The sequence below is a fragment of the Diabrotica undecimpunctata genome, chromosome 5 (assembly GCF_040954645.1).
Source record: "Diabrotica undecimpunctata isolate CICGRU chromosome 5, icDiaUnde3, whole genome shotgun sequence".
Classification (NCBI taxonomy): Eukaryota; Metazoa; Arthropoda; class Insecta; order Coleoptera; family Chrysomelidae; genus Diabrotica; species Diabrotica undecimpunctata.
The window spans coordinates 145,549,241-145,564,129 of NC_092807.1; the positions used below are offsets into that span (position 1 = coordinate 145,549,241).

The following is a 14,889-nucleotide window of genomic DNA, read 5'->3' on the forward strand; positions in this document are numbered from 1 at the left end:
CTAGGAGCTCCCACGGGAGCAGTCGCAGAATGCCATGTGTCAGGTTGGGTACAGGCTGATATTTTCACTAGATGGCTTCAACACTTTATAAAATTCACTAAACCTTCAGCTCCAGACCCTGTTCTTCTCGTCCTTGATGGTCACTATTCTCATACGAGAAACGTTGCTCTAATAGATTTGGCCAAACAAAATCATGTGACGATTATTTGCCTCCCACCACATTGTACACATAAAATGCAACCGTTGGATGTTGCTTTCATGGCACCGCTGAAAACTTACTACGCACAAGAAATAAAAAACTGGCTTAGAGAAAATCAGTTAAGTGTTGTGTCGTCTTATGCCGTTGCCAGTATTTTTTGTAGAGCTTATAACAAAGCTGCGACGATGGAAATATCTTGCAATGGTTTCCGAAAAACTGGACTGGTCCCTATTTGTCGCCATATTTTTAGGGACTTTGAATTTGGAATTCCAGAGTACTTAGAAACACAAAACGAAAGGGACGAACAAATAATAGAACCAAACCATGAACAACCAAATCATCCAATGCGAGAACATAGAACTCCTAGTCCACCACTACCTCATCAACAACTTGATGATACCTACATATACATATGAACTACATATAAGAGAGATACCACTAAAAAACCACATGCCAGATCAAGAAAGGCTTCAGTAATTACTCTAACACCCTACAAAGAAGAATTAGAGCAAAGTTTGCAGAGAAAAAAGCAAAAAAACTAGTACCTCAGCTAAACTTGGATTGTGTATTTGCTCCAGAAAAAAACATTTCAACAAAAGGTGTTAGATCAAAAAAAACAGCAACGCCCGAAGAAGAAAGAGCAGATGAAGACGTAGGTCAACCTTCTACATCAAAAGGCAAAACATCAAGTAGGAAGCGGAAAGTTTCTTCGAGTTCAAGCTCAGATAGAAGTGAAGACTTTCCATTAGCTGATTCATCGTCCAACGAAAGTGGAGAAGACGACGCGGAATGTTTATTTTGCACCGGCAAATTTCCGACGATAGATATGGCGAACGATGGGCAAAGTGTTACCAATGTGGCAGGTGGGCACATGAAGACTGTGGAGAAATAAAGTCCAGCACATTTATTTGCCTTTTCTGAGAAGGAAAGGGCTTTTTTGAATAGTATCTCAAATTAAGGTACCTGTCTCAAGTTTAGATACCTGGCTATCCCAAATTAGGGCACCTTTTATTTTTAATGTTAAATGTCGCAAAAAAATTAAATGTATTTTTTTGCAAAAATGTATGTTTTATTCGCTTAATTTTTTTTTGTTGTGTTCTAGAAACATTAAATTTAAGTTTTTGAAATAAATGTTTTAAAAACTTTTGAATATTCTGTATTATATTTGTTTTTCAAAAAAAGTGTCTCAAATTTGGTGCCTTTCCCCTATTAATAAATTTATCTTATCAAATAATGTACATAAGTAACAATGTAACACTTTATTTCTTTAAATAGTAAAATAGAGAAGTACCTTCATTTTAAAAATACACATTTCTGTAAAACTGCCTTCCGTTTTCAATTAATTTTATATCGACTTCTACTTACCCAAGAGGGAAGTTCTCCCCAATTTTCAAGAATAATTTCCTTCTCCTTTCCCGAAGCTGCTTCTTTGGCAAAAGTTCTTTTTTTATTTTTTGTATTTGCATACTCTTCCGATAGAGAGATGAGTAATGCTGGTATTAACACCCATGTCATTGACCAGTTTACATACCCAATTAAATATATAAGTGCGTAAAATACTATCTATAAAAAATTAAAACTAAAAAACATCATACAACAACATTATTTTATATAAAATATTACAAGTTACATATAATTACAAATTTGTTATAGATCGGGTTGACAACAAATCAAATATTAGCCAACGAATGTCTCCTGCTTATTTCCCACTTCTAGTGGTTAGCGTACAAAGCTTTTTCTTAAATATGTAAACTTTTGCACACTTCATATAGCTCAAAAAACAGAAAACGATATTATTAAATCGTCTTCGTGTATGGGCATCAAATTAGATGGCATATTCGTACTCTAACCACTTGAAGTGGGAAATAAGCAGACCTTACTTCCCACATCACCACAAACATTCGTTGGCATTTCCGTGTTTGATTCTGTATCAGCCCGAGTGTTTGACGATGCAGGGATGCTGAAATGACGTCATAACACGTCATCTGAGAACCAAACGTTAAGTGACAGACTGTTCCAAATAAACCCTAAATTTCATAAATCTGCAAAACGAGCTACCACAAGGGGGTAGTTATATCTCCCCTTCTTTTTAATATTTATACTGATATATTATACATTTTATTTTTATGTACCTAATCAGTAAGACAATTTATTAAATCGTTTTGTATTGTTTTTGACAAACCCGTGAACACCCCTTCTGCTTTTTTAATATGATCCTGGATTTCCAGATTGCGTTTAACGGCAAAATTAAAAATTTCACTAAAATTACTCACATTTGAAGAATAATTATGGCTCGCATCCCGACCGCGAAGTGCAAGTTCTTGTTTTGCTAAAATAATCGTAACATCAACTTAAATATGAAAATAAAATTCTATATTTTCTAACTTCTTTATTATATTGGATAAAGTAATATGTCCAGCTAAAGCACTGTGAATAGTTTGCGTATTTTTTTCTAACCTTATTAAACTTAAACAATTGTTTAGATAATGTCCTTTCCAAGATTCTTTTTTTTTGACACTAGCTAATAAATTTTTCAAATCTAAATATCCAAACATTTTGATTTAAATTTGAAAGCAGTAGATATGGCCAACAAAAAAGTGAATTTCTAAAATTACTACTGCATAACCATTTATGCTTTTCATGCCATATTGTTTGAAACGATCTCCAAAATGGTCAATTATCCTTCTTATCTGTGGATAAAATTTGTAAATTTGGCAAAGGAAGGCCCATCACAATAATTTCTAATCTATCTTGATTTTGGCGCCTTAAAAAAGCGTTTCAATCAAACTGCAGATTAATCGGTTAAAATATGCATAGCCCGAAGCCCACCGGAGGCGGCCGAATTTATCGAAAATGAAAACGATAAAATCACTTAGCCGTGAAGCGGTTCTCCTGTGAGGACCCTTAAGCTAGCGGGGACACATGAGCGGAATCCAATTTAACCTACGTAATATTTTTTCACCAATTTTTCACTAATTTATTACCACCCTAATAATTTTTCACCACCAAACCAACCTTAAGGGGAGCGATTCTGCTGGCTTAAGATTCAAGCTAGCAGAATTCAAAAAAGAAACTTTTTGTTGATGGCATATTTTTTCACCCATTTTTCACTAATTTATTACCACCCTAATAATTTTTCACCACCAAACCACCCTTAATGGGAGCGATTCTGCTGGCTTAAGGTTCAAGCTAGCAGAATAATAAAATAAAAAATCTTTTTGTTAATGGCATATTTTTTCACCAATTTTTCACTAATTTATTACCACCCTAATAATTTTTCACCACCAAACCAACCTTAAGGGGAGCGATTCTGCTGGCTTAAGGTTCAAGCTAGCAGAATTCAAAAAAAAAACTTTTTGTTGATGGCATATTTTTTCACCAATTTTTCACTAATTTATTACCACCCTAATAATTTTTCACCACCAAACCCCCCTTAATGGGAGCGATTCTGCTGGCTTAAGGTTCAAGCTAGCAGAATTCAAAAAAAAAACTTTTTGTTGATGACATATTTTTTCACCCATTTTTCACTAATTTATTACCACCCTAATAATTTTTCACCACCAAACCACCCTTAATGGGAGCGATTCTGCTGGCTTAAGGTTTAAGCTAGCAAAATTCAAAAAAAAACTTTTTGTTGATGGCATATTTTTTCACCAATTTTTCACTAATTTATTACCACCCTAATAATTTTTCACCACCAAACCCCCCTTAATGGGAGCGATTCTGCTGGCTTAAGGTTCAAGCTAGCAGAATTCAAAAAAAAAACTTTTGGTTGATGACATATAGTTTCACCCATTTTTCACTAATTTATTACCACCCTAATAATTTTTCACCACCAAACCACCCTTAATGGGAGCGGTTCTTCTGGCTTAAGGTTCTAAATGGCAGAATTCAAAAAAAAAAAATTTGTTGATGGCATATTTTTTACCCATTTTTCACTAATTTATTACCACCCTAATATCGTTTCACCATTAAACCACCCTTAAGGGGAGCCATTCTGCTGGCTTGCGGTTCTGCTGGCTTGCGGTTCAAGCCAGCAGAATTAAAAAACATATTTATAATATACCACAGTGTTTTGCTAGGTTTTTACGAATTTATTACCATTCTAGTAATTTTTCACCCCTTAACTACCCCTTGTGAAAACTCAATAATTGTGTTAGATTAAAATTTAAGGAGAAATTTTTTTCAAATTTACTGTCCACTACTTATAACTGAAATAAAAAAGTGTTTTGTTAAGTTTATACTAAACTTTGACCATCCTGATAATTTTGCTCCCATAAACCTATTCGAAAACTTTCCTACTAGCTGAATATTTGAACCAGCAAAATAAGAAAAAAACGTATTTTTGAAATACCTCAGTATTCTGCTAAGTTTTTACTAATTTATTACCACCCTAGTAATTTTTCACACCTAAACTACCCCTTGTGATAAGTCAATAATTCTGTTAGGTTAAAATTTAACGTGAAAAAAATCTTTTTTTACAATTTCACTATCCTCTACTTATAACTGACATAAAAAAGTATTTTTACCCTGATAAGTTTCCATCTCTAAACCAATCTGATTTGGAAACATTCCTGCTAGCTTAATATTCGAGCCAGCGTAATTAAAAAAAATTATTTATGATATACCACAGTATTTTGCTAAGTTTTTACGAATTTATTACCAACTTAGTAATTTTTTATCCCTCGACTAACCCTTAGTGGAAGTCAATAGTACTGCTATGTTTAAATTAAAGGTGAAAAAGTTTTGTTTTATAATTTTACTAAATACTATTTATAAGTAAAATAAGAAACTCTCTGGTTAGTTTTTACTAAATGTTAACGAACTTCACCAATTCCACCATCTACACATTTACGCTGGTTGAATGCAAAGCAAATCTTTTCGGAAATATGAGATACTACAGTATTATGCTAGATTTGTACTAATACATTACCATCCTAGTAATTTTTCACCCTTCAACTACCCTCTATGAGGAGTCAATAATTCTACTACCTTAAAATTTAAGGTGATAAAAAATCTATATTTATAATTTTACTGTATTCTACTTGTAACTGAAAATATAAATTGCTTGCCTGGTTTTTACTAAATTTGATCCACCCTTATAATTTTTGACCCCCTAAGCTTCAGATAATGGGAAACATTCAACAAGATACACATTGACGCTAGGTGAATAAAAAATCTTTTTGAAAACACAAGAGTGCTCTGCTAGAATTTTACTATATTTTTACCAGCCTAGTCATGTTTTTCTCAACTACCCTAATTGAAAAACATTTTCAAATGTTATTCTATACTAACTAATATTTATTTTTTCAATGTTTAAATATTAAAAATATGAAAACACTTTATTCCAAAAATTATAAATTTTACCCGTTTTAAAAAATTGACTCTCATTCGAGTCGTATTACATGGCTAAGCGAAATCGAATCGTTAGTCCTTTTTATGAATATAAAATAACTGAAATCAAGTTGAGTTTTAGTAAATACAATGGAATTTTTATATTTCACAGAATAAATTACCAGGTAAGAAATATTCAAATTGAAATAATTTTATTACGTCTATTACATTATTTATCTGATTGTAAAGGAGGGTCGTCGGGATCGTGCGCACCTATTGCACCCTATTGTTAAAAGATTTGCATTCATTAGGTAGATGAAAATTTGAAAAATAATTTAGGTATTTAATATTTTAATAATATTTAAATAAGAAGAGTATTAACGATTGTTCAAAACATAATTTTAAGATTAGGTGTATAACATAAAGAATTTATATTGCAAAACATTTTAAGTAGGTATATTCAAATGAGACCGAAATTACCGGTTGGTCAGAACAGCTGATATAGATTATTTGCGTAGTAAAATAAATTTATATTAGCAGCATTTTAAAAATTTAAAGATATTTGTATTTTAATTCTTTGTCGATTTTTCATTCATTGTCAGTTGAATATAGGTAAAAATTAAAGGTTATTACAAAAAAATATTAACTTATTTATTTTGTTTATGAAAATGTTTGAAAGAATCGCCCACGGAGAGATCTGGTTTCTCGGCACAATCCACACACTAATAAATTGGGTTTTTTCTTATTTTTAGGATAGGACATACTCTGCATCTTTTCGTTTTCGTTTCGCGTTTGTCCGATTTATTAGCAATTATTTATAGGTAAATGTTCGCGTGCGATATTCCGTCTTTCTTTGCTTTTTTATAAATTAATTTACGAATTAATTCTAACCTTTTATGTCTTTTGTTTAGTATATTGTTTAAAACTAAGTCTAACTTTCCACGGTACCATCGATTCATCTAGCGATAATTATTTTACTGGATAACTGGATAAAAAGTCTATAACTGTTCTTATTCTATAAAACCGATCTTCAGGAATAACATTCGGTCCCATTGGATTATGGATGAAGATTAAGCACCTTAAAATTATAAGAAAAAGATCTCTTCCGATGTTCTGCAAAAAAGATTTTAAGCTGAATAGTGGATCTGTTTTCCAATAACCCTCCAATCTTGAAATCCGTATGTGTCAGTGTGGAAGATAATTCCCATAAATACTAGAAATTCAAATAAGGAAAGTAGTTTACATCTTTAAATGCTAGAATTTACACAAACGCCAACTTCACCAACTTTTTTATATGCTAAACATTGCAATATTGTTGTTTTGTACACTACCTATTTTTTAACAAAATTTTACAACTTAAAAAGGGATCATTCCCGTGAGTTGGCTGTATATCATATAGTTAAAAAACTCGAACATTGAAGTAAAACACTGTTGTGATTGGTATATTTAATTAAATTTTAAAAATCCTAAAGGATTAAGTTCAAAACGTTTTCGGACTTATCAGTCCAGTGAAATTTGTAGTACTTTTAGCAAGTAATTAATAAGTAATAGGTAACTAGTAATTTTTAATTAAATATACCAATGATTACAACAGAAGTGTTTTTCACACACACACACACACTCGCACACACACACCGTGTAAATGTATTCAAGTATTTTTGAAAACACAAATTTATTTAATTTTTGTTAAATGGGTAGTAAGGGGTGAAAAATTACTAAAGTTGTAATAAATTCGTAAAAACCTAGCAGAACACTGTGGTAGATCATAAATATTTTTTTTAATTCTGCTAGCTTGAACCGTAAGCCAGCAGAATCGCTTCCCTTAAGGGCGGTTTGATGGTGAAAAAATATTAGGGTGGTAATAAATTAGTGAAAAATGGGTGAAAAAATATGCCATCAACAAAAAGTTTTTTTTTTTTAATTCTGCTAGCTTAAACCTTAAGCCAGCAGAATCGCTCCCATTAAGGGTGGTTTGGTGGTGAAAAATTATTAGGGTGGTAATAAATTAGTGAAAAATTAGTGAAAAAATATGCCACCAACAAAAAGTTTTTTTTCTGAATTCTGCTAGCTTGAACCTTAAGCCAGCAGAATCGTTCCCATTAAGGGTGGTTTGGTGGTGAAAAAATATTAGGGTGGTAATAAATTAGTGAAAAATGGGTGAAAAAATATGCCATCAACAAAAAGTTTTTTTTTTGAATTCTGCTAGCTTAAACCTTAAGCCAGCAGAATCGCTCCCATTAAGGGTGGTTTGGTGGTGAAAAATTATTAGGGTGGTAATAAATTAGTGAAAAATTGGTGAAAAAATATGCCATCAACAAAAAGTTTTTTTTTTGAATTCTGCTAGCTTGAACCTTAAGCCAGCAGAATCGCTCCCATTAAGGGGGGTTTGGTGGTGAAAAATTATTAGGGTGGTAATAAATTAGTGAAAAATTGGTGAAAAAATATGCCATCAACAAAAAGTTTTTTTTTTGAATTCTGCTAGCTTGAACCTTAAGCCAGCAGAATCGCTCCCCTTAAGGTTGGTTTGGTGGTGAAAAATTATTAGGGTGGTAATAAATTAGTGAAAAATTGGTGAAAAAATATTACGTAGGTTAAATTGGATTCCGCTCATGTGTCCCCGCTAGCTTAAGGGACCTTCTCCTGTGTAGGCGTAAGACAGAGAGACGGATAGACATTTTTTCTCTTTTAAGGCAAAAATTTAAAGCGCCTCTACTACTACGAGGAGCGCCAAATAATTACTTCGGAGAGAATAAACTAAAACTCCGGAGAGAATATAAAAAAATCGATCTTTTATTTTAAATAAGTATTATGTCAATTCTCATCTCATTCTTAATCTACCGAAGAAATAAAATATGACCTGGCAACCTTTCTGGTGCTAGTTTAGGCTTCAGTCAATTCCATACGATTACACGTCCCCTCTTTCCTGGTCTAAGTGTACTCTACTGTATCAACCATCATCATTTCGGCGCCAAATGATAAATATTTTGAAATTGATTACGAAAAAATATTTGTTTTTTTTTTCGTTGCAAAAATATGGTTTATGAAAATAATAGAAGGTTTAGGGATTATTGTAAAGACTTAATAGTATGTAGTAGAAAAGATGTGTAAATTAAAGTATCTCTACTATAATTACAGTGTAGTTGCTAACACTGTCGGGGTCTAATCAAGACGTAATCAGAGCGAGTTTCCTTTATACACTCAGGTGCAAAAAATCGATCCATTCCTTATTTCTTATTTATTTGAAGTTGTATAATTTTAGAGACATTAAATTACGTATGTAAATTTAGGTGTACCCTCGTATACGAGAAATAAAATAATATTTTTAATATTGCTTTTTATATTTCTTAAAACAAATTGGTATTTCAGGTTTTTGTCAAAAAGGGTCTGACGCAAATAGATATTTATTGAATGTTGTTTTTAATTCAACAACCATGCTAGTGTAGTGATTTTATTTTCAAAACGTGTTATATTTTTATTTAATTATCCTTCCTAAATGTTTCTAACTCCGACAGATGCTGCAAGGGCGGTGACTTTAGTTCAAGATGGTCGTAGCCAATATTATGCAGCTGAAATGTTGGGTGTTAGTCGATCTTCGGTTCAAAGAGCAGTTCGGCGTTTTAGCGACACCGGTAACATCCGAAACATATGATCGATTCCTGGTCTCATCATGTTTGAGAAATCGGCATCTAACTTCAGTTGAACTGACAAATCGTCTGAGCGAAGTGAGAAATGTGGATGTAAGCACATGGACGGTTCGTCGACGACTTGTAGAAGGTAATTTATTATCCAGAAGGCCAGCCCTATCTCCAATACTATCCATAGAACATCGCAGAGCTCGCCTTGCTTTTGCAAGAGAACATGAAAACTGGAGTGATGCAGATTGGAGGAATGTATTGTTCTCAGATGAGTCCAGATTTTGTCTAAGGTCACCAGACGGCCGAGAAAGGGTTTGGAGAAGACACGGAGACCGATATTTTCAATGTAATATTGCGGAAAGAATAAGTTATCGGGGGGGGGGGGCTCCGTTATGGTATGAGCTGGTATCACTTCAGAAGCCCATACTGATTTAGTTATTGTAGATAGAGGTTTTATGACTGATGCAAGATACATAACAAGTACCTATTTTAGATCAGCATGTGGTACCTTTTGCTCTTTTCATTGGACCTAATTTTATTTTTATGGACGACAACGCGCGTCCCCACCGTGCTAGAATCGTCAACCAATATATAGAGGAGGTGGGAATTGTCCATATGAACTGGCCAGCTTGCAGTCCCGATCTCAATCCCATAGAACATCTATGGGGTATGATGGGAAGACGTCTTCGAGCACGAGTACCTCGTCCAAACAACTTGGCTGAACTTATAGCGGCTCTTCAAGAAATATGGGACCAATTGGATCAATTTCATATCCAGAGGTTAATTACCCTAATGCCTAGACGACTAGACGTGTACATTCTGTTATAAGGGCCCGAGGGGGAAACATTAGATATTGATTTATTATCAATGTTTTTCTTAATTTCAGAAAGTTTTGAATATTCTTGTATTTTTGAGTTTTGGCGTATGTCTCTATAAATAAATGATTTTTTTGGATAATCTGTAAAAATTATTTTAATCTAACATATACTTTTACATATATACCTGATTTAAAACTAATATCTTCAAACGTTTTCTTTTTTCAGCAAATAATACCCATGAATCGATTTTTTTGCACCTGAGTGTATATTCATACAAAATTCATAGATGTGCAGTTTTTTTATATGTTATAACACACAGCTAAACCAATCGATGAGGCAAATAACGGGAACTACAAGGTCCATCCCAACTCGATTGCTTACAGTTCTAAACAAAAAATCGACTAGCCGCACTCAAAACTCTAAAAAATGCCAGCACTGTCGATAAATACAGACATTCAGAAGTAAATCAAAGTCAGTCAAAATTAAGAGCCAGACATCCGCCTCTAAGAGCTGCTACAGATAAGTAATAATATGTAGAACAATCTTTAGAATATATTTATCATGTAAAAACAGGAACTTATCTTAAAGTATAGGAATTATATATCGAAACTTCATATTATCATATGTAAGTTTATTAAAAATAAAAACTTACCCTTTTTACAATTCTCACAAAAAGATTTTCCAGCTTCTCGTTACTATCACTCAATGCCATTTTCAATAAAATTCATATTTGAGTTCGGTATTACACAAAAAGTTTTTTTTTGTGTTTATCTGAAACAACAATAGCAAATAAATCGGTTGGAATTATTATATCCAATAAACAAATATTGTATATATTGGTAATTTCGTTTAATCTGATCAGATAAAATAATCTCGTAGGTACTAGAAATTAAATTTAGTTTTTAGAAGTAAAAAATTAAAAAAAAAAACAACCTAACGCATGTGAAGTGTGTTGAGAAACAAATCAGGTCGAATTAGCAACATAATCAAATTTTATTTTGGAACTTAAAATCTTAAGAAGTGTCACGCTACCGCATGGGTTGGAAAACTTATTAGTGTATTCAAATATTCTCATTCTATATTTCTTTCAACAATTTAGAAAATCGTGTATAGTTAAAATTGTGATAAAAATGGTACACACTTTATAGAGTTGTACTTTTTTTATCAAAGGCTTAACACGTTCTACTCCGCTAACGCGACTATCGAGTTCAATGTATCAGTGGATTTCATCCATCCAATGACACTACAGCCCAAATCGGGCCTTGGCCTCCTTCAACAGGCTTCTCCAATCATTTCGATTTACCGCTGTTCTTTTCCACGAACGCGTTCCCAGGCAGTTCCTGGCATCCTCATCGACTTCGTCTTCCCATCTCTTTTTAGGTCTTCCAACAGGTCCTTTTCCCTACATTCTTGCATTTAGTAATTTTCTGGGGATTCTATCCTCATGCATGCGGACCACGTGCCCTGCCCACCGTAATCTCTGCAGTTTAGTGTATTGTGCTAGAAATGCAGAAAGGCAGACTTCTGTGTCACCACCCATGTTTCACAACCATAAGTTACTATGTGCCTGACTATTGTTTTATAGATCCGGAGTTTTGTTTTCCGGTATACGTCTCGCGATTCGAATATGTGGCCCATCGCGAAATAGGCTTTATTTGCCAGCATAAGCCTTCTATTCATTTCCGGTTCTTCTTCATTGCTTGCGACCAGATCCATTCCTAGGTATGTGAATCTATTCACATGTTCTATATCGTCAATAAAGTGTTGTTGCACCGATCTATTTGATCTGGTTTGTATGAGTAGTTTTGTTTTATTTGTATTTATTGCTAGCCGTACTGCTTCTGCACTCTGTTTCAACTCAACGTAGGTTTCTTCCGCTGCATTCACTGTTCTGCTCATTATGTTTATATCATCTGCGTTTGCTGCTAAAAACATATTAATTTTGATGGTATGCCAAATGTAAACGCATCAGTGATCTGTCTCTGAATACATACCTGTATTCTAAGATACAGGTACAGGTACAGATACCTGTATTCTAAGGTACCTATAAGATGCCTCTATAATTCTTACACAACAGTTTGTCTCCTTTTTTATGAATAGCGCAGATTATACTTTTCTTCCATTGTTGGGGGATTTCTTCTTTTATCCATATCTCTCGTATTAGCTGGTACATCTTTGTGTCAAATTCCTTCCTCCTTGCTTGAGTAGTTCTGCCGGTATCTTATCTATTCCTGGTGCTTTACGGCTTTTTTGTATGTGGATTGCCGTTTGGAACTCCTCTGGCGTTGGGGGTCTAGTTAATTCATTTTCTTCTCCATCTTCCCCCAGTTCTTGATGTTGTACCTCCTGCCGTGCCTGCTGCTGCCTCTGTTGTTGTAATGGTGGTGGTGTCCCTTTGTTTAGTAATTCCTTAAAATATGTCATCCAGGTTCTCTTAATTTCTTTCATACCGCTAATGATTTCACCCTTCTTATTTTTGCAGAGGCTTGTCTTCGGTTTGTATCCCAGTCTTAGATGTTTGATAAATTAGTATGCACTACGTGTTTCGTTTTCCTTAAACTCCCTCTCTATGTTTAGTATCCGTTTCTTTTCGTACTTTATCTTTTTCTATCTGCACAGTTTATCTGCTCTTCGTCTTTTGTTCTCAAGTTGTTTTTCTCTCTCTAGTACGTCTGAGTATGTAAGTTCTAAGGAGTAGTGATGCGCAATACAAGGTGTTGCTTCCTGATAACACCTCTAGCCACTCCTACTCAATTCCTATCCTCATCTCCAAGAAGTGTGGTTTAATCACACGGGTGCCTATTCCTGTAACAAAGTACTACTACGAAACCTTCAGATAGGCCTCGGAATGGACGGATTTTTCACTAATACCCAATCATAAATATCTGTTGGCGGCTTGGAAACACTACAAACTTGTTTGTGCTTAGTTTTCGAGTGTTGATGTATAATTTTTAATTGGAAACATTTCAACAGTGCCTCTCCAAACATTCAACGGCCACCTGTTCTGGAACGTAACTTGAAATAGGAGAAGATTTTAATCAGTGTAGTAATGATAATTGTGTCTGTTAACGAACGCATCGCAATGAAATGTCGATTCGCCAGAAAATGAAATATTTTCCAAAAAAATTACGTTTCGATTTAACACTTCTTCCGCCCACATTAAAAATTCATTTTTTGAAAATTATTATATTGCATATTCCTGATGCAATTTAATTTTAAATGGGTGAAATTTGCTTTCCTTTATAATTCTTCGAACTATCGTTACACATAACTCTGTACTATCGCTCAATTGGCATGTATAGTTCGAAATTCATTTTCCTTAGTTACCCTTTTTGGTATTAATGGTTTTAAATATTGCACTTTGCCCAAAGGAAGCGCTTAAAAAGTTTTTCTTAAGGTTTTTTAAGGTGTATTATGTGGAATATCTCTGATTATACACTTTTGAAGCTAGTAAACGGTTTCTAAGACCAATACAAATGACATGTCCACCAATTCCTCAGATGTAAAAATCATATTTAAAAATTTGTTACAAAAAATGCAACTACAACAATATTACAGGCTATTTATTTTATTAAATATTTTGACAGCTACATTAATTTAACGTTTCAAAGCATACTTTATATGTTCTCAATAGGTATATATATATATATAAGCGGGGATCCTACAGCTTCTGCCGCTTCCCGCATTTCGATCGCCATCTTTTTCTATCTCTCCAGGTGTCTTCATCAATGGCTCTGTCTTTCATGGTTTCCATAACACCTTGTATCCAAGACTTGGCTGGTCTTCCTCGTTTCCTTCTATTACTTGGATTGTATTCCATAGCTCTTTTTGGCCATCTGTTGTCGTCCATCCTCTGTACGTGTCCATACCATATTAACTGTCTAGTTTCTATTCTTTCAGAAGTTGTATGTACTCTATCTGTTTTTCTTCTAATTTCAGAATTAGGTATACGTTCTACTCTTGATATACGGCAAGCTCTTCTTAGGTAGTCCATTTCAACCGTGTCAACTTTTTTCTTTCCTTTTACTGTCATTTGCCAACATTCTGCTCCATATGTAAGAATGGGCTCTACAATTACTTTGTAGATAGTCATTTTAGTTCTCATAGTAGCTTTGTTGGACCAAAGTATCGAATTCAGAATTTGAACACTCTTCCTGCCTTGTTGCACTCTATAGTCTATATCTCGTTCCGTTGTTCCTTTACTGCAGATAATACTTCCCAAATATTTGTATTCGTAGCACCTTTTCATTTGTCTAATTTCCAAATCCGGGTCTTCGTCTTCACTGCCTATTCGCATATATTCTGTTTTAGACATATTCATACTCATCCCCCATTTTTCGTATTCCTCTTTGAGCTTTCTAAGCATATAATCTGCATCTTCTTCACAGCTTGCAATTAGTACTTGATCATCTGCAAAGAACAGCGTTGTCAGATAATGGTTGTTAAGCTTCAACCCCATTCCCGCACATTTTTGTCTCCACTGGTGCAGTGCTTCTTGGATATATATTTTGAATAGGGTGGGGGAAAGACAACATCCTTGTCTCAAGCCTTTCGTTACTGTAAATACCCTTGAGAAAGTATTTCCTGTTTTTACAGTGCTTTGAGGACATTTATAGATGTTCAGTATTGCTTTTGGATATGTTTTACTAAGGTCCGTTTTCGTCAAGACACTAAATAAGAGTTTTAAAGGAACTGTATCATAAGCCTTCTCCAAGGGAGGTTTCGAGCTGTTCGTTTTTCAATTACTTGTTGAAGGGTAAATGTGTTGTCCACGCACGATCTTCCTGCTCTGAAGCCGCTTTGTTCTTCAATTTCTTTATACTCCTCTTCTATTCTTCTTTTCAATATACGACCATATAACCTTCCCAGCGAGCTAGTTACGCTAATGCCTCTGTAATTTCCG

The 14,889-nt window shown here is 34.0% G+C and overlaps 1 protein-coding gene across 3 annotated transcripts in view; it reads right to left on the reverse strand.

Annotated features, from left to right (window-relative positions):
- Positions 1-14,889, reverse strand: part of LOC140441947 (extended synaptotagmin-2-like) — a 79,246-nt gene that overhangs the window by 48,601 nt on the left and 15,756 nt on the right. For 2 of the 3 annotated variants that reach the window (XM_072532958.1, XM_072532956.1), the window contains exons 1-2: positions 10,639-10,803; positions 1,565-1,762 (exon numbers count right to left, since the gene is read on the reverse strand). In XM_072532958.1, coding sequence (XP_072389059.1) covers positions 1,565-1,762; positions 10,639-10,698 — 258 coding nt within the window. In that variant the 5' untranslated portion in view covers positions 10,699-10,803. Of the gene's footprint in view, positions 1-1,564; positions 1,763-10,638; positions 10,804-14,889 lie in introns of those variants that run through there. The other variant, XM_072532957.1, reaches the window with a different exon arrangement.